The sequence below is a fragment of the Sabethes cyaneus genome, chromosome 2 (assembly GCF_943734655.1).
Source record: "Sabethes cyaneus chromosome 2, idSabCyanKW18_F2, whole genome shotgun sequence".
Lineage (NCBI taxonomy): Eukaryota > Metazoa > Arthropoda > Insecta > Diptera > Culicidae > Sabethes > Sabethes cyaneus.
This window is the reverse complement of record NC_071354.1, coordinates 140,778,948-140,806,912: the sequence shown is the minus strand read 5'-3', so window position 1 is coordinate 140,806,912 and position 27,965 is coordinate 140,778,948. Positions and strand designations below refer to the sequence as shown.

At 40.0% G+C, this 27,965-nt stretch overlaps 5 protein-coding genes across 6 annotated transcripts; 1 reads left to right on the top strand and 4 right to left on the bottom strand.

Annotated features, from left to right (window-relative positions):
• Nucleotides 1–1,071: 1,071 nt before the first annotated feature.
• LOC128733909 (myrosinase 1-like) lies at nt 1,072–3,126 on the bottom strand. 2 transcript variants are annotated; one of them, XM_053827775.1, is made up of 6 exons: nt 2,971–3,126; nt 2,693–2,909; nt 2,055–2,627; nt 1,687–1,998; nt 1,395–1,633; nt 1,072–1,331 (listed from the first exon to the last, which is right to left on the bottom strand). In XM_053827775.1, the coding sequence occupies exons 1-6, from the start codon at nt 2,988–2,990 to the stop codon at nt 1,091–1,093; spliced, it is 1,602 nt and encodes a 533-aa protein (XP_053683750.1). In that variant the 5' UTR covers nt 2,991–3,126; the 3' UTR covers nt 1,072–1,090. The 2 variants fall into 2 exon arrangements, with proteins under 2 accessions (XP_053683750.1, XP_053683751.1); XM_053827776.1 differs by having other exon boundaries at nt 3,021–3,111.
• Nucleotides 3,127–3,524: 398 nt separating this feature from the next.
• LOC128736090 (lactase/phlorizin hydrolase-like) lies at nt 3,525–11,797 on the bottom strand. Its single transcript, XM_053830572.1, has 5 exons — nt 11,585–11,797; nt 11,053–11,530; nt 10,900–10,994; nt 10,124–10,834; nt 3,525–3,557 (listed from the first exon to the last, which is right to left on the bottom strand). Exons 2-5 carry the CDS (start codon nt 11,510–11,512, stop codon nt 3,525–3,527), a joined length of 1,299 nt encoding a protein of 432 aa, XP_053686547.1. The 5' UTR covers nt 11,513–11,530; nt 11,585–11,797.
• A 951-nt stretch (nt 11,798–12,748) lies between these two features.
• On the bottom strand, nt 12,749–14,412 carry LOC128736088 (lactase/phlorizin hydrolase-like). The gene is given in 5 exon segments (XM_053830570.1): nt 12,749–13,465; nt 13,522–13,616; nt 13,673–14,029; nt 14,032–14,134; nt 14,206–14,412. Coding segments are annotated over 4 exon segments (1,254 nt in total). The 5' UTR covers nt 14,117–14,134; nt 14,206–14,412.
• A 5,882-nt stretch (nt 14,413–20,294) lies between these two features.
• On the bottom strand, nt 20,295–21,946 carry LOC128736087 (lactase/phlorizin hydrolase-like). The gene is made up of 4 exons (XM_053830569.1): nt 21,773–21,946; nt 21,235–21,712; nt 21,082–21,176; nt 20,295–21,017 (listed from the first exon to the last, which is right to left on the bottom strand). Exons 1-4 carry the CDS (start codon nt 21,842–21,844, stop codon nt 20,295–20,297), a joined length of 1,368 nt encoding a protein of 455 aa, XP_053686544.1. The 5' UTR covers nt 21,845–21,946.
• Nucleotides 21,947–25,903: 3,957 nt separating this feature from the next.
• On the top strand, nt 25,904–27,721 carry LOC128736086 (myrosinase 1-like). Its single transcript, XM_053830568.1, has 5 exons — nt 25,904–25,944; nt 25,998–26,187; nt 26,248–26,725; nt 26,787–26,881; nt 26,939–27,721. The coding sequence occupies exons 1-5, from the start codon at nt 25,904–25,906 to the stop codon at nt 27,719–27,721; spliced, it is 1,587 nt and encodes a 528-aa protein (XP_053686543.1).
• Nucleotides 27,722–27,965: the final 244 nt, after the last annotated feature.

The following is a 27,965-nucleotide window of genomic DNA, read 5'->3' as shown; positions in this document are numbered from 1 at the left end:
CACAATTGCTCTTGACTGACACGTTTGCACAACGTCTATTCGACATGCATTTTCATGGTAGCTTTTAAGCAACCATTGTTCCACACCTGCTCTTAGCCGTACTGCCGATACGTTTGCAGAACGTTTATTCGACTCTTATTCTGCACTTATATAACAACGTATAGATGTTGATTAGAAGCTAGAAAAAATATAGGATATGACGTTTAAACAACAGACAATTCAGCAAATTCGCTTATTCAGCACCGAATGCTACCGTACAACTCTTATTCCACACCTGCTTGTTTAGGTGCTGCCGTTTTGTTCCTTGGGTGTTCATTATCCACTCAATCATTATTCTGTTTCTGTTGATCGAGGTGTGACATTCGGTTTTATTCTTGCTCTTGTTCTGACACTGTAATCGCACATTGATGCGCTATACCGCGTACCACATGCGAGGTACTTGCAACACACAGACCAAGAATAAAACCGAATGTCTCACGTCCATTACTAGGTACGGTTTTCAACTGCAACAGTAATATTATGTCAACTACACACCATGCTCGTGCATCATTTAGTAAAAACTTGTGATAATGAAGAAAGCTTCAAACATTGTGTTTCTTGAGAGTGTAGTTCGAGATTACAGGTGGCAGCACACATATATGAAAGCTTTGTGTTTCAGCGAAATGGCAAAATAAAGCTTATAAGAGATACTTGAATTGAAAGCTCAGTATAACAGTTCAGTAAAGTTCAGGATAGAGCCCGATCACTTTATTAAAAGTTTGGAATTGCAAACATTTTTAAAATTACTATGTAATTGTGGGCAATAATAGTCACTTAAAAATCCATACGGAAGTCACATTTATACAGGATATTATGCAAGATATTAAAACAAAAGCCTGATTAATTAGGATACCGTTAAAAACTGTTTGCATAAAGTTTTTTACTGTTAAAAATATCTAATTTTAGTTAAATAGATATTTTATTAGCATGGACGGGTTGTTTTTTTGTGTATGTGAAACAGATAAAGGGAAGTATTTTGGTCATCACTCATACATTGGCAGTCCATAACGGCTTTTAATGCAAATATGGTGTTACAAAAAAAATGGATGCTTTATTTTAGTACGATTCGTTTTACATAATATGCCATTGCTAATGATAAACAGAAGACAGCAATGGTTGAGGTATGATTGGTAAAATTTCCATTTGAAGTAATAATTATATCCGGTTGTGGTCGGAAACTCCAATCAATTTCACGTGATTCAATAATCCGTCGATATACTTTGGCTGACATTTTGGCGTACCGTGTACGATTGGGACTACCAAAGTCAACGTGAAATAGCCCAAACTTGCTTCTGCAAAAAAAAAACATAAATACTCTCCACAACCATGATTTCCTTATTCCATAAACTTCATACTCATATCCTGCTCTCCATTCGAAATTATCCATCAAACTCCAAGCAATGTAACCACGAACATCGCAACCATCTTTAATTGCATCTAATACAGCGTCCAGATAACCATCGTAATAATCTGCTCGTTGGTAGTCTACGGTCCCTAAACTAGTCCCAACACCGTTTTCTGTAACCCACGTCGAAGGATTTCCGTACTCTTTCTTAACCCAGTTCAACAGCTTATGAAGGCCAAATGGAACAATCTAAAAAATATAATATTTCCAAACGTATTCAAACTCTATAATAATTGTCTCACCTTAAGCCAAGTAGTTTGCGCCGAAGGCCAACTCGAATTGACCGTAAAGATAACCGCCGAATCATGCTCAAACGATGGAACTGCGTAATCCGCAGCATTATTCTCATCGTTTTTGCTTACCAATCGCGTTGTATAGGTATTCAAACCAAAATAATCAGCTGTCCCTCTAATTCGATCAATTTCCTCGGCCGTAAATTTTGGTAGTCTCGATTTAGAAAAACCTTGTTCTCTGCTTAGACTATCGACACGCTCTTTAACGAAATTTGGATAATCCCCGGACAACGAGAAAATGGGATGACCAAACCAACCTAACTAGAATTAAAAGAATATCACTTTCTAGACATGAAACTAGCCATCTAATAAGTCACATGAAATTGTAAAGCCCACTCAGAAGCTTCCAAGTCATCCGACGATTTCGTTGCGGGTTCATACCATCGGGCATCCAATGATATTCCAATTACACCATTTTGTCTTGGTTGAAATTGTTCCCTGTATAAATGAACGGCTTCGGCATGTGCCTTCAACAAATTGTGTGCACAAATGTAGTTGGCTACTCCAGAAAAATTTACAGCTGGTGCTAGTCCATCTCTCCCGTACGAATTTTCACAAATGTGCCAAGGTTCATTAAATGTTGTCCACATTCGAACCCGATCGCCATAGTTTGTGAAAATAATCCTTGCATACTCCACAAAATAATCCACGATGTCGTCAACCAACCAACCACCCAAATCTTGAAGTTTTTGCGGTAAATCAAAATGATACAGCGTTACCATCGGGGTAATCCCATTGTCGAGTAGCTCGTTTATCAGGTTGTCATAATACCGGATTCCTTTTACATTTATTTGATTACTCAGTCCCGTTGGCATAATGCGTGTCCAAGCAATTGAGAAGCGATATATGTCAACTCCAAGTTCTTTAATCATTTCCACATCTCTGCGCCACTGTAAACAATAACACTTGGTTTACGTTTATTCACATATATATATATATATCTAACAATTCTTACTAGATGATAACTATCGCAAGCAACGTCACCAGTGCTTCGGTCTGCTATCATCTCGGGATGGTGATGGGTGAAATGATCCCATATGGATTCACCTTTGCCGTCCTCATTCCACGCTCCTTCGATCTGATATGAAGAGGTGCCAACACCAAATTTAAATTGCGATGGAAATGATCTACCTTCTGCATAACACAACAAGTAAAAACCAATAATGAAGACCCTGAATAAAAAAAAATTGTTATCATGTCTACTTTCATAATACCTCTAAGGTATCGTTTTACAGTAGTTTTTGAACAACCATGTCTCCGTCAAAATCAACCCGACAACTTACTTAACGCTGCGGCAAATTTGTACTACCAGCGGCTACCGGTTAGACAAGTACGACAATCTAAAAGCTGTGAGTAAAACTGGCGAGCCATAATAAACCAACGTTATCAGTGCTGACTGATTCCGAACTGGAGACGAGTACCATCGAGACAATTATATTTAACCCTGTATGGGTCCGCGTCGTTTGTTGTTGACACAATTCAGTCCTATTATTTTAAAAGTTTTATTTAATATGCTTTTGAACAATTTTTCCATTTTTTATTTCATTTTCGATTTTCATTTTTGTTTAGTAATGACACTTAATTTAATATCAATTAATATAATATTTAATACAAACGGTAACGGTCGGTTACAATGGCATGAGTAACGTCACGTATAATATAAATTTTAAAAAAGAATATTACTGAATGTTATTAAAAATAACTTCTCGTCGCTTTTTAATGCAGCGTGCGTTTTAATATTCGTGCAGTGGCTAAATCAAAATTTACCTCTTGTATAATTCCGTAGCTCATCTGCGTGGAGCACTGGTTACTTGCGTCAGCTGAAGCGAATAAAGAACAATGCTCAGCGAAAATTCATTAAGACAAATTCATTCAGCGTTTCATTCACTAAGACATCATTGTCAGATGGAATTACTGTTAAAAAAAATGTCGCCGTTTAAAAGCTACCCAGCTAACCAATAAACATTAACATAAGCAGCAAATCAACCGCTTATTGGCATATCTGGCATTTTATACTGCACGTTGTTGTATGTATACAAGCTTTTTGATTTTTATTGCATAGGTGCTGTAAATTGGCATCAAAAATTCTATTCAAATTCTTCGTAGCAGAAATCAGCTGCAAATTAGTATTGTCAGCACTATAAGAAGGTTAGCAGTAAAGTAGCCGTTTATTTCGCCAAAATAGCATTTAAGTAGCATTAAGTTGACTTAAATGCTTATTGGCTTGCATTTGAATAGCATTGGTAATCGAAACTTGACCTTCTGTTTTTATACGACAGACTTCGTAGCCAGTCGCACCTTAATAGTATACTGTACAAATCGTATGTTTTACGTGTGCAGACCGCGAACCCGAAAACCAGTTGGAACTTTATTAATTCTAAAAGACAATGTCAGTACCATCAGTACCTTTGAACGTTTGTCTGGACGACGCACAGTGGGGAATCGCTGGCATTTTGACTTTGCATTATATTTTTTCTGTAATTCTATACTATTGAAGTGTTCAAATCCAAAATTTTGGATCAATATGACAAAATTTAAATTTTTTATGATTTTTGAGAGTTCTTTTTTAAACAACGAAATACTTCAAAATTGGTTGAAAATCTAACGGTTTTGTGATTGTTCTGTTTTCTCTGTTTTCTGCTTACACTGTTTTCTCTGTTTACTGCTTACACTGTTTTCTCTGTTTTCTGTTTTCTCTGTTTTCTTTGTTTTCTGATTTCTCTGGTTTGTGTCTGATCTGTTTTCTTATTTTTCTGTTTTCTCTTTAATATTTTCTTTGATTTCTGTGTTTTCTCTGTTTCTTACTTACCTTGTTTTCCTTGTTTACTGCTATCCCTGTATTTTCGGTTTTCTGCCTTCTCTGTTTGCTTTGATTTCTCTGTTTTCTGCCAACCCTGATTTCTCTGTTTTCTGATTTCCCAATTTTCTCTCTTCTCTCTGTTTTCTGATTTCCCTATTTTCTGCCTTCCCTGTTTTCTCTGTTTTCTCTGTTGAACGCTTCCCTATTCTCTCTGATTGTTCGGCATCTTCAGTTTTCTGCCTTCCCTGTTTTCTATATTAATTTTGCTGTTTTCTGTTTAATGCTTAATTTTTTTTTGAAACTATGGTTTTTACAATTGATGGAGGTACGGTAGGAAAAAGTAACGAAAAATTTTTTTATAGAAAGGAGGAGCAAGAGTGAAAAGGAAGGGGGGATAATAGGTAGCTACGCTTAACAAGTTGTCGTTGTGACTCCTATCTTTTGTCCAATGCTGGAAGGTGCATGGGTCGAACCAAGCTATAATCAGAGATTATTATCGGATTTGAACTCACAACGCCTGTCTTGTCTTGTCTCGTCTTGTCTTGTCTTGTCTTGGCTTGTCTTGTCTTGTCTTGTCTTGTCTTGTCTTGTCTTGTCTTGTCTTGTCTTGTCTTGTCTTGTCTTGTCTTGTCTTGTCTTGTCTTGTCTTGTCTTGTCTTGTCTTGTCTTGTCTTGTCTTGTCTTGTCTTGTCTTGTCTTGTCTTGTCTTGTCTTGTCTTGTCTTGTCTTGTCTTGTCTTGTCTTGTCTTGTCTTGTCTTGTCTTGTCTTGTCTTGTCTTGTCTTGTCTTGTCTTGTCTTGTCTTGTCTTGTCTTGTCTTGTCTTGTCTTGTCTTGTCTTGTCTTGTCTTGTCTTGTCTTGTCTTGTCTTGTCTTGTCTTGTCTTGTCTTGTCTTGTCTTGTCTTGTCTTGTCTTGTCTTGTCTTGTCTTGTCTTGTCTTGTCTTGTCTTGTCTTGTCTTGTCTTGTCTTGTCTTGTCTTGTCTTGTCTTGTCTTGTCTTGTCTTGTCTTGTCTTGTCTTGTCTTGTCTTGTCTTGTCTTGTCTTGTCTTGTCTTGTCTTGTCTTGTCTTGTCTTGTCTTGTCTTGTCTTGTCTTGTCTTGTCTTGTCTTGTCTTGTCTTGTCTTGTCTTGTCTTGTCTTGTCTTGTCTTGTCTTGTCTTGTCTTGTCTTGTCTTGTCTTGTCTTGTCTTGTCTTGTCTTGTCTTGTCTTGTCTTGTCTTGTCTTGTCTTGTCTTGTCTTGTCTTGTCTTGTCTTGTCTTGTCTTGTCTTGTCTTGTCTTGTCTTGTCTTGTCTTGTCTTGTCTTGTCTTGTCTTGTCTTGTCTTGTCTTGTCTTGTCTTGTCTTGTCTTGTCTTGTCTTGTCTTGTCTTGTCTTGTCTTGTCTTGTCTTGTCTTGTCTTGTCTTGTCTTGTCTTGTCTTGTCTTGTCTTGTCTTGTCTTGTCTTGTCTTGTCTTGTCTTGTCTTGTCTTGTCTTGTCTTGTCTTGTCTTGTCTTGTCTTGTCTTGTCTTGTCTTGTCTTGTCTTGTCTTGTCTTGTCTTGTCTTGTCTTGTCTTGTCTTGTCTTGTCTTGTCTTGTCTTGTCTTGTCTTGTCTTGTCTTGTCTTGTCTTGTCTTGTCTTGTCTTGTCTTGTCTTGTCTTGTCTTGTCTTGTCTTGTCTTGTCTTGTCTTGTCTTGTCTTGTCTTGTCTTGTCTTGTCTTGTCTTGTCTTGTCTTGTCTTGTCTTGTCTTGTCTTGTCTTGTCTTGTCTTGTCTTGTCTTGTCTTGTCTTGTCTTGTCTTGTCTTGTCTTGTCTTGTCTTGTCTTGTCTTGTCTTGTCTTGTCTTGTCTTGTCTTGTCTTGTCTTGTCTTGTCTTGTCTTGTCTTGTCTTGTCTTGTCTTGTCTTGTCTTGTCTTGTCTTGTCTTGTCTTGTCTTGTCTTGTCTTGTCTTGTCTTGTCTTGTCTTGTCTTGTCTTGTCTTGTCTTGTCTTGTCTTGTCTTGTCTTGTCTTGTCTTGTCTTGTCTTGTCTTGTCTTGTCTTGTCTTGTCTTGTCTTGTCTTGTCTTGTCTTGTCTTGTCTTGTCTTGTCTTGTCTTGTCTTGTCTTGTCTTGTCTTGTCTTGTCTTATCTTGTCTTTATTGTTTGTTATAAAAACTGGTTCAAATTTATATAAGAAATAATATAAACATAACGCCATAATAAAATAAAACCGGATAGAACGCCGCTAACAGAACCGCAAAAACAAACAAAAGAAAAGAGATAATATACATAAAAGACCACTAAAAATACACACAAAATGAACTGACACAAAAAAACCTCAAGGCAATGAAATAATAAGAAAACAAGCACAGAAATGAAAAATGACACAGAAATAATACAAAACAAACATAACAAATGATTGCAGGATTGAAAAATTATACCAAAAAAAAAGGAAAATGACACAAAAATGGTACCAAATGATAACAAACAAAAGCTTTCACGTATATGTTGTAAGAAGGGTCAAAAAGGGTTGGGTGGACTCGTAAGCAGAGGCACTTACGCATATTCTACGGGTAGATAAGAATCCCTTCCAACATAAACAGGAGTTTAACACGGGTTCCCCTTTTTTCCCCATCACGCAACAAAATAAATAATACAATAATGCAAATATTACCATGCTGCATCAATATCCGGACACTTAAGCAGGTCATATTTTTAATATGCTCCGTAAACAATATTTTCGCAACATTCTAGTAATTGCTTTGTACTATAATCAAATATAAAGCTTAAATTCGCAATAACACGTCAATTTTACAATGAAAACCCAATAAAAACATTAAAATAAGAGAAATAAACAGGCTTGTCTTGTTCATAAATCCGGACACCTGACATCTCAGTGAATCAATATCCGGACACTTTTGAATCATTTTCCGGACAGGCAAAACTTTTTCATATTTTGTCTAAGAAATGTATGCCTATAAGTAAACAACCTGTCACTTGTAGTATTAAATAATCATCTCTCTATACATTTTTTTTACTTTTAATGCCATTACACGGCGATTTTAGTAAAGTACTACACTGACCCACGTACCTAACCAGAGAACGAAAGTGATTAAATACTTCTACATTAATTGCCTTGAAGTATTTTGCATTTCCAAATATTTTGACGGTTCCATGGATCGAGACTCCTTCTCCTACCACACCTTCTGCCTGGTTCAGTGTGTCCTTTCGCATTTTCTAAGAAAAACAGTAGGTAGGGTCTTTTTCTAATTTCCGTCGTAATAAGGAAAGCCATTCTAATTTTCATCATTTGCTGGATGGATTTAGTGAATACTCCAAAAGTGCTTGTACTGATTTGACTAAAACACACTTACCTTCCGATCCGTGAACTTTGAAATCACTGAAAAGCGACTATTAAAGCATATTATTGAAATTACGCAACTGACTTTATTGCTAAAATTCGTCGTACCGTTTTAAAATCCGTCCAACAAAATTTTTCATCGTCCGAACTAAAAATCACAACAATGTTTACGAAGCTAACGCGCATGTATTTGTATAGGACGGCATGACAAATGTTATTCTACAAAATTTCTGCTGGTCAGGCAAGTTTTTCTGGCTGTAGAATAACGACAATGCCTTGCGTGAGTTATTTTCATTTATGAATGACGGAAATTAAAACGATTTGTCGACATTGTCTTCTTCGTCGCACGAAAAAACGTAGGAAATTTGGCTGCTAGGACTTCTTTAATGATAAAAAGCATTTAAATAGATCTCAGCTCACTTTGATTGATTGCGTATGATAGAGAACTAACTAAAATATTAGGGAATAACTAGTTTTGCATTGTGTGTCATAAAAATGCTGATATTTTTAATAATTTGTGTTAGATATGACGGGAATAGGCAATTACGACGATGTAGCAACATACCCTAGTTACCATCAATAATCAAACATGTCCGGATTTAAAAACATGGTTTTAATTCCGGACAGCGTAATTATTTATAAAAATACACTTTATTTCGACACATTAATGAATGACACCGTCTCAATTATTGAAAACTAACCTTCTTTGTTGATACTAAGCCTAAAAAGTTGGTTTCTTTGTAATAATAAGCTCCCAAAACCTTAAATCGCGAAAACACTGCTGTTTAGTAATCTAAAAAAAACTCGCAGAAAAAAGACACTGTTCGACACCAACGTTACGTTTGGATTTATTTAAGTTATTTCGCGCAGCCTACTTAACCACTGACTATGTTTAAACGATCTTACGATATATTTGCAGAGTAATCCACGCCGCTACACCTCATAATTTGTACATATTATTACTTAATAAGGATAAATTAGTGAAGGTGTCCGGATATTAGTAACGTCCGGATTTTGATGCAGCATGGTAAATAATGCAACTAAGGCCATTGCAAATTATTTCTAAAGTTTTTGTCAACACGCTCCCCCCCCCCCACCCCCTTCGAAATTGGCTCTAAAAATCGGGGGGCAAAAAAATTTATTGTACATGAGTTAAAATCTTTTGCATATAATCAAATCATTAGATCATATTGGGCTCTATAGCCTAATAACTCGAAAAATGAGTTTTTTTAACACTTCTAGTATGAAACAAAAGTGGAAGTTCAAACAATGTTATGATCAAAACACGGTAATTTTCTTTTTCGATTTTGTCCCAGCTAGCATTTTTATATGTATATCAAAGTAAAAAAAACAGGATTGCAAACATATATGCATGCTAACAAATCGTATTTGATGCGCAAAATTGACAAATCCGTACTATTTTGGAGGTGATATGCGTGATGAGGAATAATTATACGCATTTCATCTTTATAATTATGTATATACTATAAAATCCGATACTGCTATACTGCTATAAAATTTTGTGCTGAAAATCGCATGTATATCGGTTATTATCATTATATACGACTCAAAATTAACTTGGGTGCACTTTATTAAGCTTTAGCTACAATTCGAAACTTTGTCAAGAGATATTTAAGATAATTTTCGTACAATGATGTACGATTTGGTGCTAGTTGGTGTCTCTCTTTTGGTAAGTTTTTATATTGAAAATAATAACGTATATTAAATCACTTATATTGCTAAAAAAAATTTCGCTTTTTTTAAATCTCATTGTTTTTTCGTCCCCCCCAACGCCTCGTTGCCCAACAACGGAAGGACAGAAACTTTATAAAATATTTGTAATGGCCTAATAAATAAACAAAAATATCAAAAAAGCAAGTGACAAAAAATACAAAATATGGCACAAATATTGAACACAAATTATACTTAAATGCTGTGCCATATATTATGCCATATTTTGTGCACAAATTGTGAAAAGTCACTAATAATGAGGTAAAGAAAAATGAGTAAATGTAAAAGTCACGGAAATGAGATGAAATTCTGACTTTAAAAACCTACACTAAATTAAGATAAACTTTGTATTCATGTATTCAATGTATTCAACAAATCATTCTCTTACTGCTGCAGTTTCATAAATCGCAGTTACCTTTCAAAATTATATGTAAAATCAACCATAATTTAAAAAAAAACAGTTTATTTGACGAATATTCTAAGATATGAAACTAAAAAACATATTACCAACAAAATGTTTACAATAGTTATACTTACACCGGATCCAGAATCCGGAATGAATATTTCCGGTTCAGGTAAATAGTCCGGATCGATCATTCTTGTTTTTATTATATTAGCGTACACTTTAGCCGAGCTTTTTGCATATCTGGTCCTTTTAGGATCCTGATAATCAACATAGTACAAACCGAAACGTTCTGTCAGTCCTGCTCGCCATTCGAAATTATCCATCAGACTCCAAGCTACATAACCTCGCACGTCACTGCCTTCCTCCATTGCATCCAGGACAGCATTCAAATACTGGTTGTAGTAGTCTATACGTGCTAGGTCCTTGGTACCTCCACGATCACTAACACCGTTTTCAGTTACATACACAGGCGGATTATTGTACTCGTCACGAATCCAACCCAACAAGCTGTACATTCCCTTGGGATAAACTTTAAGCCAATCGGATCCGGAACCAGGCCATTCCTGATTCTGAAACCCTACTGCATTTCGATCGTGATCGAATGATGGAATTCGATAATTTGCGGAATTTTCAACATCATTCGAATACACGATGGATGTCGTATAGGTGTTAATTCCAAAATAATCAGACGATCCTTTCAGTTTTTCGATCTCATCTTCTGTAAATTGGGGCATGCGTGAACTGCTGAAACCTTGTAGTAAACTCAGGTTGCCAACACGATCAATCATTACTTGTGGGTAGTTTCCTGTTTTGGAAAATATCGGATTCATGAACCAGCCCAGCTGTTGAAGATTTGGTATTTTAATATTCTAGGTTTGTCATATAAAAACTGAACCAGTATGCTTACATAAAACTGCAATGACCTATGAGCAGCTTCTCGATCCTCAGCAGTATCGCTTCTAGGTTCATTCCAAGATGTGTCCGACGTGATTCCGATGATGCCTAAAAAAAGAAATAATAAATAAATGCGTATTATCACATCCATAAGGAACAGATGCACCTTTTTGAGAAGGTTGAAACTGCGTTCGGTACAGATGAACAGCTTCAGCATGGGATAGAAGAAGATGATGACTACATAAGTAGCAGGGAATGGCCGCAAAATCATAGCCCGGTGCCATTGAATCATACTCATAAGAAAACAAACAAGTTTGCAGTGGCTCGTTGAATGTAGTCCACCATTTAACTCGATCCCCGAACAGTTCGAACGCTGTCCTGGCATACTCTTTAAAGTGGCCTATAATTTCTCTGTTCGTCCAGCCTCCCATCTCTTGCAAGCGTTGTGGCAGATCCCAATGATACAACGTTACCATTGGTTCAATACCATATTGGAGCAGCTCATTGATCAGTTTATTATAGTAATCAACACCAGCCTGGTTAATTTCGTTGCTAATTCCAGTGGGCAGAAGCCTACTCCATGCCATTGAGAAACGATACATGTTTACTCCTAGCTCCCGTATCATTTCAACATCCCGTTTCCACTAAAAGTATTATTAATGAAGACAATAATGACCAACCTGGGTTACGATACCCACATTGTTGTAACTATCGCATGCCACATCACCGTTCGATCGGTCAGCGATCTTTTCTGGATAATTGTGGCACAAGTGATCCCAAATAGATTCCCCTTTACCGTCGACATTCCACGCTCCTTCGATCTGGTACGCGGACGTACCTACTCCGAATTTGAATTCTGCCGGAAATTTCCGCTCTTCGGCGCCTAGTGCCAAAATACTGTAATGTATCAAAGCCAATGTGTAAATTCGAAATCGTCAAAATAATAAATGTTTATTTTACACGAACTGCACTGCAATGGCTATTGAAGCCCACATGTTAACCCGGTGCAATTGGCGCTTTGTGCACTACTGAAGTATCTGACAAGTTGACATGATATACTAACAGACAATTTCAATTGATAAGCTATCAGTTATTGTGGCGCATAATCCTCGGCTGGGGTCTTTTCGGCAACGGTCTTCATCAAAGATTGTAATTTCCCCAATCGAACAATCGTGCGGCCAGAATAGTTCTGATCGATCTGAGCGGATGTGTAAACTCACAGCGAAATATAATTATCCTAATCAGCAGGTTATAAATAGAAAATATCAGATTTAAAGCACGATCTGATATTTGACACACATTGTGTTCGTGAATACGTTAATCGTGAAACCCCGTATCAGGGCATTTGGCGTTACATTAGAACCCTATATAGTTAGGTTGCGCAGGGGGCTCTCTGTAGCCGAAGGTTGCCGACTTTGCATTGGTGAGCGAGTGTACGTGGGTTTGAATCTATATAGAATCAGGCCATTCGATGTCAAAGTTACTTCAGCATAGGTTTATTCTTAGCCCCCCAAAACTATACCTTTGTGTTGAGTTCTATATTACCCCACTGAAGCCTCTTGAGAGCACAAAAGCCACACTTATAGTTTAAATAAGTAATAGGTAAACGTGTCTGTTACACAATCACTCTGGTTTTTTTTCATATTAAAGACGAGAAAAATTAGTTTGAACAAGTTGAACTTCACTTTTCTGTAAGAATAATAGTATTGTAGATAATTGTGAATTTGTTCACACCAAAACTAAAAAGAACGGATTTTTTAGAATAATTTCAACTTTATCAAAGGTTTCGGTCAAGATTAACGCATTTTTAGTGCAATAATACCTTAAAGGCCGATCAAAGTTTAGCGTTAAAAATTTACACATTACGGCATATCCTCTGGACCAGGAATGAACACATCGGGCTCAGGTAGATAATCCGGATCAATCATCCTAGTTTTGATAATGTTTGCGTATACCTTAGCCGATGTTTTGGCAATTCTGGTTCGTGAGGGATCTTCATAGTCCACATAATACAATCCAAAGCGCTCGGTAAGACCGGCCCTCCATTCGAAATTATCCATTAAACTCCATGCCACATAGCCTCGGACGTCGCTACCTTCCTCCATTGCGTCCAACACTGCATTCAAGTAACCGTTATAAAAATTGACTCGTGCCACATCTTTGGTTCCTCCGAGATCGCTAACACCGTTTTCGGTAATGTACACCAAAGGATTGTCGTATTCATGTCGAATCCAGGTTAGTAGACTATACATTCCTTTTGGATTGGCTTTCAACCAACTCGAACCAGACTCCGGCCAAGTTGGATCCTGATAGCCTATTGTGTTACGGTCGTGGTCATACGACGGCACTCTAAAGTTGGCAGAATTGTCCACATCGTTTTTATATACGATCGAAGTCGTATAGTGATTAAGCCCGAAGAAATCAGCAGAGCCTTTCAGTTTTTCAATTTCTTGATCAGTAAATTGGGGCAGACGTGACTTGGCAAAACCTTGCTGCATACTAAGATTTCCAACTCGATCGATCATAACTTGTGGGTAGTTCCCAGTTTTAGAAAAGATCGGATGAATATACCAACCAAGCTGTGGAAGAAAATGTTTCAGTATACCCAAAGCCAGAATAATTGTTTTACGCTCACAGCAAATTGCATTGCAAGCTCGGAAGCTTCAATATCTTCGATTGAATCACTTCTTGGTTCATTCCATGAAGAGTCCATAGTAAATCCAATAATACCTGAAAGATTTTTAATTTGTTTTACAATAACATATAAAAAAAATCAGACAACATACCATTTTGAGTCGATTGGAACTGTGTTCTATACAAGTCTACCGCTTCAGCATGTGATAGCAGCAAGTTATGACCACATAAATAGGTAGGAATGCCAGCAAAATCATAACCCGGTGCCATCGAGTCATATTCATATGAAAGTACACATATCGGATACGGTTCATTAAATGTGGTCCACCATTTGACGCGATCTCCAAAATTTTCAAACGCAACCCTTGCGTACTCTCTAAAGTGACCGACTATTTCCTTGTTGGTCCAACCTCCTAATTCTTGTAAACGTTGCGGCAAATCCCAATGGTACAGTGTCACCATCGGTTCGATATTGTACTTGATCAGCTCGTCAATCAGATTGTTGTAGGATTGATCTCATTACTAATTCCGGTCGGCATAATACGCGTCCAAGCCATCGAAAAGCGATACATGTTGACCCCAAGCTCATGAAGCATCTCAACATCGCGTTTGTACTTTTGGAAGAAAAAAAAAATATTATATTCGAGTAAATTGTATTATTCACATACAATTAAGGATAAGTTACATTATAATAACTGTCACAAGCAACATCTCCATTTGATCCATCAGCGATCTTTTGCGGATAATTATGAACCAAATGATCCCAGATGGATTCCCCTTTACCATCGACATTCCATGCTCCCTCGATCTGGTAGGCAGAAGTTCCTACACCGAATTTGAAATCCGGTGGAAAAGATCTCTGACCGCTGACCACCGCAAATGCACTGAGAAATACAATACTTTATTAAAATTTATATCTGAAAAAACTGACATTATTTAATTTCGTACTGGTAACAGCAAAAAATTGAAATCAATCTAAAAAAGCTCATGCTAGCTAAAGGCTTATTTCACTAGTAACGGTTTCAGATCAACCTCCATCGGCTGACTGTTTTAAAATATCTTTGATATGATGTATATATTGGTTTGTCACAAGCAGAATAATGCGCACACGCATTATCTGTATGGTCAGACAGCATCCTCTACAATCATTCTTTTCCCTCAGAGACACTTTCTATTAAATCGAATGATTGATTGATGCTCCCACCTGTAGTCTAATCAGCTCGGTATTCGATAGGAAGATAATGCAACAGACAACAAAATTCATCCTAAGAAAGTTATGTAATTATTATCGGAAGCGGTGCACAACAGGCTTTTTGTTGTTGTTATTCTTTTTTGATTAGAGACAACACAAAACCTGTTGTAAACAGTTTCCGATAAGCATTACATAACTCTCTTATGGGGATTTTCATTGTATATACCTATATTTAAAGCAGGTCAATATGCGTGTTCTTCTTACGCCATACACATTAATTTATTGACAAGTGCAAACACTAGTGTGCACAAACATAAACAAAAGGTGGTGCTCCCCGACCTTTCAGAAAAATATTTTGGCCTGCAAAAACGGAATAATCGTAGAATGGCGAATTGCTTATAACAAAACTATCGGCCGATTGGGTTGAAAGCTCTGTGCTTTCGGGTGCAACTGGATATAAAATCAAAAGTGAAATCAGACTAGAAATTAGAAATCAAATTGGATTTGGAATTGGATTTGACATAGGCCATTCAATTAGACTTGAAGTTGTATTCCAAATTGGATTTGAATTAAGCTTAAAATTGGAAATGCAATTCAACTTGAAATGCTACTTCATACCGGACATGGACATGGAATTAGACACAAAGCTCTACTTGAAATTAAAATAGACATTTTTGTTCTTATTTTCTCACACGTTTAACCTCTTTTCTGTTCCACTTTTTCTCTTTTCGGTCCATTTTCCACAATTTTCTCCTTTTCTATACCTTTTTCTTAGTTTTTACTCTCACATTTCTTCCATTCTTCCTCGTTTTATCTCGTTTCCCTTTTTGCTATCCCGTATTTCTAATTCATTATTCCGTTTTTCTTCGTTTCTTGCCACATTAAATGGCCGTTTGACCCCTTTACCCCGTTTCCTCTGTCTGTCTGTCTGTCTGTCTGTCTGTCTGTCTGTCTGTCTGTCTGTCTGTCTGTCTGTCTGTCTGTCTGTCTGTCTGTCTGTCTGTCTGTCTGTCTGTCTGTCTGTCTGTCTGTCTGTCTGTCTGTCTGTCTGTCTGTCTGTCTGTCTGTCTGTCTGTCTGTCTGTCTGTCTGTCTGTCTGTCTGTCTGTCTGTCTGTCTGTCTGTCTGTCTGTCTGTCTGTCTGTCTGTCTGTCTGTCTGTCTGTCTGTCTGTCTGTCTGTCTGTCTGTCTGTCTGTCTGTCTGTCTGTCTGTCTGTCTGTCTGTCTGTCTGTCTGTCTGTCTGTCTGTCTGTCTGTCTGTCTGTCTGTCTGTCTGTCTGTCTGTCTGTCTGTCTGTCTGTCTGTCTGTCTGTCTGTCTGTCTGTCTGTCTGTCTGTCTGTCTGTCTGTCTGTCTGTCTGTCTGTCTGTCTGTCTGTCTGTCTGTCTGTCTGTCTGTCTGTCTGTCTGTCTGTCTGTCTGTCTGTCTGTCTGTCTGTCTGTCTGTCTGTCTGTCTGTCTGTCTGTCTGTCTGTCTGTCTGTCTGTCTGTCTGTCTGTCTGTCTGTCTGTCTGTCTGTCTGTCTGTCTGTCTGTCTGTCTGTCTGTCTGTCTGTCTGTCTGTCTGTCTGTCTGTCTGTCTGTCTGTCTGTCTGTCTGTCTGTCTGTCTGTCTGTCTGTCTGTCTGTCTGTCTGTCTGTCTGTCTGTCTGTCTGTCTGTCTGTCTGTCTGTCTGTCTGTCTGTCTGTCTGTCTGTCTGTCTGTCTGTCTGTCTGTCTGTCTGTCTGTCTGTCTGTCTGTCTGTCTGTCTGTCTGTCTGTCTGTCTGTCTGTCTGTCTGTCTGTCTGTCTGTCTGTCTGTCTGTCTGTCTGTCTGTCTGTCTGTCTGTCTGTCTGTCTGTCTGTCTGTCTGTCTGTCTGTCTGTCTGTCTGTCTGTCTGTCTGTCTGTCTGTCTGTCTGTCTGTCTGTCTGTCTGTCTGTCTGTCTGTCTGTCTGTCTGTCTGTCTGTCTGTCTGTCTGTCTGTCTGTCTGTCTGTCTGTCTGTCTGTCTGTCTGTCTGTCTGTCTGTCTGTCTGTCTGTCTGTCTGTCTGTCTGTCTGTCTGTCTGTCTGTCTGTCTGTCTGTCTGTCTGTCTGTCTGTCTGTCTGTCTGTCTGTCTGTCTGTCTGTCTGTCTGTCTGTCTGTCTGTCTGTCTGTCTGTCTGTCTGTCTGTCTGTCTGTCTGTCTGTCTGTCTGTCTGTCTGTCTGTCTGTCTGTCTGTCTGTCTGTCTGTCTGTCTGTCTGTCTGTCTGTCTGTCTGTCTGTCTGTCTGTCTGTCTGTCTGTCTGTCTGTCTGTCTGTCTGTCTGTCTGTCTGTCTGTCTGTCTGTCTGTCTGTCTGTCTGTCTGTCTGTCTGTCTGTCTGTCTGTCTGTCTGTCTGTCTGTCTGTCTGTCTGTCTGTCTGTCTGTCTGTCTGTCTGTCTGTCTGTCTGTCTGTCTGTCTGTCTGTCTGTCTGTCTGTCTGTCTGTCTGTCTGTCTGTCTGTCTGTCTGTCTGTCTGTCTGTCTGTCTGTCTGTCTGTCTGTCTGTCTGTCTGTCTGTCTGTCTGTCTGTCTGTCTGTCTGTCTGTCTGTCTGTCTGTCTGTCTGTCTGTCTGTCTGTCTGTCTGTCTGTCTGTCTGTCTGTCTGTCTGTCTGTCTGTCTGTCTGTCTGTCTGTCTGTCTGTCTGTCTGTCTGTCTGTCTGTCTGTCTGTCTGTCTGTCTGTCTGTCTGTCTGTCTGTCTGTCTGTCTGTCTGTCTGTCTGTCTGTCTGTCTGTCTGTCTGTCTGTCTGTCTGTCTGTCTGTCTGTCTGTCTGTCTGTCTGTCTGTCTGTCTGTCTGTCTGTCTGTCTGTCTGTCTGTCTGTCTGTCTGTCTGTCTGTCTGTCTGTCTGTCTGTCTGTCTGTCTGTCTGTCTGTCTGTCTGTCTGTCTGTCTGTCTGTCTGTCTGTCTGTCTGTCTGTCTGTCTGTCTGTCTGTCTGTCTGTCTGTCTGTCTGTCTGTCTGTCTGTCTGTCTGTCTGTCTGTCTGTCTGTCTGTCTGTCTGTCTGTCTGTCTGTCTGTCTGTCTGTCTGTCTGTCTGTCTGTCTGTCTGTCTGTCTGTCTGTCTGTCTGTCTGTCTGTCTGTCTGTCTGTCTGTCTGTCTGTCTGTCTGTCTGTCTGTCTGTCTGTCTGTCTGTCTGTCTGTCTGTCTGTCTGTCTGTCTGTCTGTCTGTCTGTCTGTCTGTCTGTCTGTCTGTCTGTCTGTCTGTCTGTCTGTCTGTCTGTCTGTCTGTCTGTCTGTCTGTCTGTCTGTCTGTCTGTCTGTCTGTCTGTCTGTCTGTCTGTCTGTCTGTCTGTCTGTCTGTCTGTCTGTCTGTCTGTCTGTCTGTCTGTCTGTCTGTCTGTCTGTCTGTCTGTCTGTCTGTCTGTCTGTCTGTCTGTCTGTCTGTCTGTCTGTCTGTCTGTCTGTCTGTCTGTCTGTCTGTCTGTCTGTCTGTCTGTCTGTCTGTCTGTCTGTCTGTCTGTCTGTCTGTCTGTCTGTCTGTCTGTCTGTCTGTCTGTCTGTCTGTCTGTCTGTCTGTCTGTCTGTCTGTCTGTCTGTCTGTCTGTCTGTCTGTCTGTCTGTCTGTCTGTCTGTCTGTCTGTCTGTCTGTCTGTCTGTCTGTCTGTCTGTCTGTCTGTCTGTCTGTCTGTCTGTCTGTCTGTCTGTCTGTCTGTCTGTCTGTCTGTCTGTCTGTCTGTCTGTCTGTCTGTCTGTCTGTCTGTCTGTCTGTCTGTCTGTCTGTCTGTCTGTCTGTCTGTCTGTCTGTCTGTCTGTCTGTCTGTCTGTCTGTCTGTCTGTCTGTCTGTCTGTCTGTCTGTCTGTCTGTCTGTCTGTCTGTCTGTCTGTCTGTCTGTCTGTCTGTCTGTCTGTCTGTCTGTCTGTCTGTCTGTCTGTCTGTCTGTCTGTCTGTCTGTCTGTCTGTCTGTCTGTCTGTCTGTCTGTCTGTCTGTCTGTCTGTCTGTCTGTCTGTCTGTCTGTCTGTCTGTCTGTCTGTCTGTCTGTCTGTCTGTCTGTCTGTCTGTCTGTCTGTCTGTCTGTCTGTCTGTCTGTCTGTCTGTCTGTCTGTCTGTCTGTCTGTCTGTCTGTCTGTCTGTCTGTCTGTCTGTCTGTCTGTCTGTCTGTCTGTCTGTCTGTCTGTCTGTCTGTCTGTCTGTCTGTCTGTCTGTCTGTCTGTCTGTCTGTCTGTCTGTCTGTCTGTCTGTCTGTCTGTCTGTCTGTCTGTCTGTCTGTCTGTCTGTCTGTCTGTCTGTCTGTCTGTCTGTCTGTCTGTCTGTCTGTCTGTCTGTCTGTCTGTCTGTCTGTCTGTCTGTCTGTCTGTCTGTCTGTCTGTCTGTCTGTCTGTCTGTCTGTCTGTCTGTCTGTCTGTCTGTCTGTCTGTCTGTCTGTCTGTCTGTCTGTCTGTCTGTCTGTCTGTCTGTCTGTCTGTCTGTCTGTCTGTCTGTCTGTCTGTCTGTCTGTCTGTCTGTCTGTCTGTCTGTCTGTCTGTCTGTCTGTCTGTCTGTCTGTCTGTCTGTCTGTCTGTCTGTCTGTCTGTCTGTCTGTCTGTCTGTCTGTCTGTCTGTCTGTCTGTCTGTCTGTCTGTCTGTCTGTCTGTCTGTCTGTCTGTCTGTCTGTCTGTCTGTCTGTCTGTCTGTCTGTCTGTCTGTCTGTCTGTCTGTCTGTCTGTCTGTCTGTCTGTCTGTCTGTCTGTCTGTCTGTCTGTCTGTCTGTCTGTCTGTCTGTCTGTCTGTCTGTCTGTCTGTCTGTCTGTCTGTCTGTCTGTCTGTCTGTCTGTCTGTCTGTCTGTCTGTCTGTCTGTCTGTCTGTCTGTCTGTCTGTCTGTCTGTCTGTCTGTCTGTCTGTCTGTCTGTCTGTCTGTCTGTCTGTCTGTCTGTCTGTCTGTCTGTCTGTCTGTCTGTCTGTCTGTCTGTCTGTCTGTCTGTCTGTCTGTCTGTCTGTCTGTCTGTCTGTCTGTCTGTCTGTCTGTCTGTCTGTCTGTCTGTCTGTCTGTCTGTCTGTCTGTCTGTCTGTCTGTCTGTCTGTCTGTCTGTCTGTCTGTCTGTCTGTCTGGTTGTAAAATATACTTCACCGAAAAAATCAAGAAACTCAAATTATAAACACAAATTAGTGTATCGTTTTCAGGGAAAGCGTTCTCCAAGATACTAAACGAATCTCGCAAAGTCTTCGTGCCGCGAGCCAAATCATGTTGAGATATGGATCATGAAGATGGAGGTATCTTGACAGATGATCGTAAAGTGATGAAAAGTAGGAAGCGTACTATAATCGGCTCCGGACGTTTAGGTGAGCGTCATGAGAGCAACACCAAACCAGCAAGACCAATACCAATACTCGACTACATCAGCATGACGGATAATGTCTATAGGTGTGCCAACTTAACGATACTGGTAATAGTTAGGAATAGGAAAACAGACCATCTTTTAAGCGGCGATTTCCAACCTTTTTTGGTTCGCGAACCCCTGGAGAAATTCCCTATACTTACTATTCTGCAGGGAACTAAATTTTTAGCGAACCCCGGGGGTTCGTGAACCCCCATTTGGGAAACGTTGTTCTAAAGGAATAGAAGGAAGATATGACGTGCTATTTGATAACCATTAGTTTATTTATTTAAACAGCATATCTTTCATTTGGACCGGGAATGAAAACTTCTGGCTCAGGCAGATAATCTGGATCAATTTGTCTCGTTGTAATTATATTGGCATATACTTTAGCGGAACTTTTCGCAATTCTGGTACGCGCAGGATCGTCATAATCCACATAGTACAATCCAAATCGTTCGGTTGAGCCTGATCTCCACTCGAAATTATCCATCAAACTCCATGCTACGTAACCTCTTATGTCACTACCGTCGTCCATTGCATCCAACACCGCGTTCAAATACTGATTGTAGTAGTCAATTCGGGCAATGTCTTTCGTACCACCACGGTCACTAACACCATTCTCGGTAATATAAAGCAACGGGTTGTTGTATTCATTACGAATCCATGTTAATAAATTGTACATCCCTTTAGGATTAACTTTCAGCCAACCGGTACCGGATCCTGGCCATGATGGATCCTGATATCCTAAAGTGTTGCGATCGTGATCGAAAGAGGGAACCGGATAGTTGGCCGAGTTATCTATGTCGTTTTGATAGACGATCACACTAGTGTAGCTGTTTATCCCGAAATAGTCGGATGAACCCTTCAACTTTTCAATCTCTTCTTCTGTAAACATTGGTAACCGAGAGCTAGCAAAACCTTGTTGTGCGCTAAGATTCCCAATACGATCTATCATCACTTGAGGGTAATTTCCGGTCTCAGAAAATATAGGGTGCATATACCATCCAAGCTATAAATATCAAAAACGAATATTAAAATAAGTCGTACCGTCATACCATACACATCATTCATACGGAAAATTGTAAATATAATTCAGAGGCTTCTAAATCTTCTTGAGAGTCACTTCTAGGTTCCGCCCAGGAAGTATCGGAAACGATCCCAATGATACCTAAAATGACAATATGTTAAGGTATAGATATGAAACTGCTAATTTTGGTCTACAATACCGTTCTGAACTTGTTGAAATTGCTGCCTGTATAACTCAACCGCTTCTGCGTGCGCCAGAAGAACATTATGACCACACAAATAGCTCGGAATTCCAGGGAAATCAGCGGAAGGAGGATTACCATCAAATTCGTATGAAGCTTGACAAACTTGTAGCGGCTCATTGATCGTAGTCCAGCGTTTAACACGATCGCCAAAATTTTCAAAAGCAACTTTCGCATAGTCTTTGAAGAAATATACAATCTCGCGATTTGTCCAACCACCCAACTCCTGCAGCCGTTGAGGCAAATCCCAGTGATAAAGCGTAATCATTGGTTCTACACCATACTTGATTAGTTCATTAATAAGATTGTTATAGTAATCGATTCCAGGCTGATTTATATCATTACTGATTCCAGTCGGCATAATTCTACTCCAAGACATTGAAAACCGATAAATATCAACACCCAAGTCACGCACCATCTCCGCATCACGCTGCCACTGTTTGAAAGCGTGCCAAAATACCATACATTGATTTAGAAAAAACAATCAACTACTTACGTTATTATAGCTATCACATGCAATGTCGCCATTTGTTCCATCGACAACCTTCTCAGGATAGTTATGAACCATGTAGTCCCAAATGGACTCACCTTTGCCGTCCGAGTTCCATCCTCCTTCAATCTGATAGGCGGAAGTTCCAACACCAAATTTAAAGTCGGGCGGAAAACTTCTTTGCCCTTGGACTTCAACAGCAATCCTAAATTCAAATAAATAAAAATCATCACCATGTTCTTGATCCATTTAATTTAACGAAATTCTTACCAGTAACTGCAGAGTATAAAAATTACTATATATTTTAACATTTTGCGACGAGTACCAGCATTCTTTATGGAACCGATTCTTAGATTACTTGACTCACACTGTATTTTTAACTGATGACACTTTATCTGTCGACTGTAGAATTTATACACCAGTGATTGCACATCAATGATAATTAGTAATCTAAGCAAATGAGAAATTTGATAGGTTTGAGTTTCAAACAATAGAACGGTGATTGGAAGACGTAGGAAGATAGTAATTGCAAAAAAAGAATTCATACCATATACAAGAGTATAGGGAATGCAACGAAGTTATTATTTGTTAAAATAAAAAATTGTAGCAAAATACATTGCCGATTTTTGCAGACCTGTGTGTACAATGGGGCGTCAGTCGCATATAACCCGGTACCCGGTATTTATAATGAACCCAAAACCGGGTAACTCTGGGCAGATGAATTACCTTGCAATCCAAAAATGTCCCCAAGAACCGGGTTCCGGATAGTCCGGAGCCGATGGTGAAATGGTAATTTTGGCTCCAAAATTTTTCTATTGTACTTCCATTCTCATAAACCGTGCACCCGATGTTCCAGAACCGATGACGAAATGGCCATTTGTCTTCAAATTCTCCCCATAGCTCTTATAACTGTCTTATTTGACCAAGGCGTTGTGATTTTATGTGCCGCAATATGAATTATTTCGAAATCCAAAAATGTCCCACGGAATCAGGTACCGGATGTTCCGGAACCGATGGTAAATAGGCCATTTGGCTTCTAAATAACATTATTTAACTTGACCAAACTCGTGACTTTAGTCATGACCTTGAAATGAGGTCAGGCATATATAAATATTTATTTTTGAAACGATGATTCTACAATTGATGAAGGGACGGTAAGGGAAAGTAATGAAGAAGGATTTTTTCCGGGAATGAAGGGGAAGGGTGGAAAGGAAGGGGGGGGGGGTAATAGGTAGCTATGGTTAACAAGTTGTCGCTGTGACTCCTATCTTTTGTCCAATGCTGGAAGGTGCATGGGTCGAACCAAGCTGTAATCAGAGATTATAACCGGATTTGAACCCACCACACCTGCCAGGGCGTGTCGCTCACTGGTACCCGTGTACCTTTGAACCACAGAGGCGCTGGACAAAAGAAGTCTGCACAACCCCCCTTATTAACCATAGCGCGACATGGGTTGTTCTATTTTTAGACACACAATGTGCCTCTTCCTACACCTACTGTCGCGCTATGGTTAATAAGGGGGGTTGTGCAGACTTCTTTTGTCCAGCGCCTCTGTGGTTCAAAGGTACACGGGTACCAGTGAGCGACACGCCCTGGCAGGTGTGGTGGGTTCAAATCCGGTTATAATCTCTGATTACAGCTTGGTTCGACCCATGCACCTTCCAGCATTGGACAAAAGATAGGAGTCACAGCGACAACTTGTTAACCATAGCTACCTATTACCCCCCCCCCCCCTTCCTTTCCACCCTTCCCCTTCATTCCCGGAAAAAATCCTTCTTCATTACTTTCCCTTACCGTCCCTTCATCAATTGTAGAATCATCGTTTCAAAAATAAATATTTATATATGCCTGACCTCATTTCAAGGTCATGACTAAAGTCACGAGTTTGGTCAATTTTCATAGGAACGGAGCCTTTCTCCGAATAACCGCGCTGAGAAACGCGGACTAACACGCTTTCGGACGAACAGCGTCACACGCAGTACCTTGCAAGTCGTAAGGGCCTGCATAGTGTCGTCGTCCTGAAAGTAAAAAGACGTTAGACTAAAAACTTCTCGGTCGGTGGTTTCTACAGTAGGTGTAGGAAGAGGCACATTGTGTGTCTAAAAATAGAACAACCCATGTCGCGCTATGGTTAATAAGGGGGGTTGTGCAGACTTCTTTTGTCCAGCGCCTCTGTGGTTCAAAGGTACACGGGTACCAGTGAGCGACACGCCCTGGCAGGTGTGGTGGGTTCAAATCCGGTTATAATCTCTGATTACAGCTTGGTTCGACCCATGCACCTTCCAGCATTGGACAAAAGATAGGAGTCACAGCGACAACTTGTTAACCATAGCTACCTATTACCCCCCCCCCCCCTTCCTTTCCACCCTTCCCCTTCATTCCCGGAAAAAATCCTTCTTCATTACTTTCCCTTACCGTCCCTTCATCAATTGTAGAATCATCGTTTCAAAAATAAATATTATTTAACTTCCATTAGTCTTATTTAATCAAGGCGATGTGATTTGATGTGTCGCAAGATGAGTTATCCTAAAATACAAAAATGGCCCCAAAAACCGGGTACCGGATGTTCCAGGACCAAAGCTAATGTGACCATTTGCCTTCAAAATGTTTTTATTATACTTATGTCTTATGTTATCATGCTGATGTAATTTGACGTGTCGCAAGATAAATCATCCTAATATTTCAAATTGGCCTCAAAAACCGGGCACAGGATGTTCCAGAACCGATGGGGAAGTGGCCGTTTGAGTCCAAAATGTCCCCATTGTACTTCCATTAATCTTATTTTATCAATCCAATGTGATTTGTTGTGCCACAGAATGATTTATCTCAAAATATAAAAATGTCTCCCGGGACCTGGTAGCCAACAAATATTCCCTAACATACCTTGGATGCTAGGTTTTGGCCATACCTTTCAAACGACGTAAAGAAAACGAAATTCGGATTGAAAATGGATGCATAAGAGCAATTTCAAAACTTGGGTCGTTTTCGACCCCAATGCATAATATGTAACTTTTTTTGCTGTGACTCTCCTAGATGTCGCTGAAAGCTGAAACGTCCCAACAAAGCTAGTTTTCCAAAGTTAGGAAAAGTCAGAAAATTTGAAGTCTCTAGCTCGTTCCGTTACTGAGTATCAATCTTTGTAAGTATGCCGATGGGTCGAAAACAACCCCAATGCACTAGGAAGGTTAAAATTGAAATCGATTGGAGGGCTCATGGCGAAAACGGCGTTTTATAAATAAAATCCAAAACGGCGACCAAATCCAAGATGGCCGTCAAAATTTTTTTACTCCATTTGAAAGCCCTGTTCTTTTAGAAGCTTTTTTACAGAACCATGCCATTTATTAGTTGTTTCATTGCAAATTTATGAAATATCACATGATATAGATCTTAAGGTTTGCTGACAATTCAACTTTTAATGAAACTGTTAGGCCCCTTGGCGAACGAGGGGTCCACTATTTTAAGGTATTAAAAATGTAGATCTCATTTTTTAACCATTTTCAACCAATTAAGCGCAAAGGTTCCAATATTTGAAGACCTAGTGTCAGTAGTGGCCCCATTTCAAGGAGATTTACTCCTGTAGGTTATGTTTTCTTGAGAAAAAACTTCAATTTGGATGGTGAGGATCAGGCGGATTATTGACGAGATGTACGAAAGAAGCGCTTCTCTATTCGCAATTCCAGGATCATTTCGATCGTTCTAAAACATATATCATTGTTGCGAAACTACAATCCTTCAGTTGTGGGAACTAAACTAACGCCCAGCAAGCAACGTTCTAGTTCAAACGAACCCTAGAAATGGTCAAGAATCGAACTCAATCTCCGAAGTGTGTGGGAGAGTTAACCGTCCGGCATAGCTAATTATAGCGATATACGATGATGTAACCAGCCTGATATCGCCGATAATGAATCGTTGCAATAATTGATAAAATGAGATTTGACACCGTATAAGCAGAGTAACAATAATAAACACATGTTCCACTTCAGAATCAGCATCTATCTCTAATCGAATTGTCAAATCTGTGGCCAAACAATACAAATTAATTTTGCCGACCGACATTCTTATCATCAATATTACTTACTGGAAGGATTGATTTGTACGTCCAGTGTGTCAGTACACTTCATTCACCGGTGAGCAGCTATGAGGCTTTACGGATTATTTTGTTTGCTGGTGGTCATTGGGTAGGTTTTACGTTAAAATTACAATGAATATTAATGGCCTATTTTGTATGCAGAGCTACAAGCAGCCAACGAGAATTCCCAGAGGATTTCAAATTTGGTGTTGGCACTTCTGCTTACCAAATTGAAGGAGCATGGGACGAAGACGGGAAAGGAGAGTCGATTTGGGATCACTTAGTGCACAATCATCCTGAGAAAATTGCAGATCGTACAAATGGTGATGAAGCATGTGACAGCTATCACTTGGTGAGTAGACAAAAAGGTTTCATGGCCAAGAGCAGGTTTCCAACTATCGCTATTTTCCAGTGGCGTCGCGATGTCGAAATGATAAAACAACTTGGTGTCGACATCTATCGCTTCTCGATCGCATGGACTCGAATTATGCCCACAGGAATTAAAAATCAAATCAATCCCGCTGGTGTTGAATACTATAACAATCTAATCAATGCTCTGCTGGAAAACAACATAACACCACTGGTAGTGTTATATCATTGGGATCTACCGCAGCGGCTCCAGCAGCTTGGAGGTTGGACAAATCGCGAAATCGTTGGACATTTCAAAGAATATGCTCGGTATGCGTTCGCCACTTTTGGTGATCGAGTTAAGTGGTGGACGACGTTTAATGAACCGCTGCAAACATGCCGTCAGTCTTACGAATGGGATGCTATGGCACCCGGATACGATTTCCCCGGTATTCCAAGTTATCTTTGCTCACACCATCTTCTACTTGCACATGCCGAGGCTGTCGAAGTCTATCGAACCGAGTTCCAAACAAATCAAGGAGGTAATGATCCTGAACAAAATGTTCAATCGAAAAAGTTTAATATTGTGTTTATTGACAACAGGTAAGATCGGCATTACAGTGGATTCAGCATGGGCAGAACCACGTAGCAATTCAACTGAAGATCTTGAAGCTTCAGAAACCAACATGCAGTTTTTGGTGAGTCAACATACATTTGTGCAAGATAACGTAGCGTAACAATATTGTTAACCATAGCTCGGTTGGTACATGCATCCAATCTACTCGACCAGTGGAAACTACCCGCAGGTTATGATAGATCGAATTGGACAACTAAGTCAACAGCAAGGTTTTTCAAAGTCTCGCTTACCAGTATTCTCTACGGAAGAAATTAACAAACTGAAAGGTTCATCTGATTTCTTTGGTTTCAACACTTACACAACTTATCTAGTCTATAAGAATGATGATCAAAATTCAGCTAACTTTCCACAACCTTCGTACGACCATGACCGTGGTGTAGTAGAGTATCAGGATGAAAATTGGCCTGCAACCGGTTCCAGCTGGTTCCGTGTATACCCCAGGGGACTCTATAGTTTGCTGAAATGGATCAACAAGGAATATAACAATCCGGAAGTATATGTCACGGAGAACGGATACAGTGATAGAGGTGGTACCCGGGATGAAGGTCGTGTACAGTACTTCAAAGAATACATGACTGCCATGCTTGATGCCATCGACGAAGGATGCAATGTCAAAGGCTATATCGCGTGGAGTTTGATGGACAATTTCGAGTGGCGTGCTGGTCTAACTGAACGATTTGGGCTCTACTATGTAGACTACCAGCACCCCAACAAAACTAGGGTGCAGAAGTCGTCAGCAAAATTTTTTGCTGACGTAACGAAGAACAAGAAAATTGACATGGACCTTATGCCAGATCCGGAAGACTACACACCCTATGACCCAGGTATGGCCTCTACTGTGGCACCGACGATTGCGCTGGTTATAGCTTTCGTAGTTTCGTTGTTGAGGAATTTATTCTAGATTATAGCTGCACAAACAGTTGAATTGACAATTCAAACCATGTTATGTAACGTTATATCCAGGTCATGAAGAAGTGACTATTGAAAAATAATTATTGTTATTACATATATGATTAAAGTGATGTGGACATAACACTACGACAAGGTTTTTTCAGGATAAGACTACCGTGAAGGTAACAAAACATTAGTAAAAATAAACACTATGATTGCTTCTAATGTGTTGGTGAATATTTTACCGCAGCTCT

Bases quoted from the DNA above. Each gene is read 5' to 3' on its own strand.
- LOC128733909 (XM_053827775.1), bottom strand. From the start codon at position 2,990: ATGGTTGTTCAAAAACTACT. The intron at 2,628-2,692 runs GTAAGAATTGTT...TATTGTTTACAG, and splicing joins CTTGCGATAGTTATCATCTA to TGGCGCAGAGATGTGGAAAT. The intron at 1,999-2,054 runs GTGACTTATTAG...TTTTAATTCTAG, and splicing joins AGTGGGCTTTACAATTTCAT to TTAGGTTGGTTTGGTCATCC.
- LOC128736090 (XM_053830572.1), bottom strand. From the start codon at position 11,512: ATGATACGGGAGCTAGGAGTAAACATGTATCGTTTCTCAATGGCATGG. The intron at 10,995-11,052 runs GTGCATCTGTTC...TTCTTTTTTTAG, and splicing joins GTTTCAACCTTCTCAAAAAG to GCATCATCGGAATCACGTCG. The intron at 10,835-10,899 runs GTAAGCATACTG...AATCTTCAACAG, and splicing joins ATAGGTCATTGCAGTTTTAT to CTGGGCTGGTTCATGAATCC.
- LOC128736087 (XM_053830569.1), bottom strand. From the start codon at position 21,844: ATGGTTCATAACTATCCTGAGAAGGTTGTCGATGGAACAAATGGCGAC. The intron at 21,177-21,234 runs GTATTGTAGACC...TTGTCATTTTAG, and splicing joins ATTTCAACAAGTTCAGAACG to GTATCATTGGGATCGTTTCC. The intron at 21,018-21,081 runs GTATGAATGATG...TGATATTTATAG, and splicing joins AATTATATTTACAATTTTCC to CTTGGATGGTATATGCACCC.
- LOC128736086 (XM_053830568.1), top strand. From the start codon at position 25,904: ATGAGGCTTTACGGATTATTTTGTTTGCTGGTGGTCATTGG. The intron at 25,945-25,997 runs GTAGGTTTTACG...TTTTGTATGCAG, and splicing joins TGTTTGCTGGTGGTCATTGG to AGCTACAAGCAGCCAACGAG. The intron at 26,188-26,247 runs GTGAGTAGACAA...GCTATTTTCCAG, and splicing joins CATGTGACAGCTATCACTTG to TGGCGTCGCGATGTCGAAAT.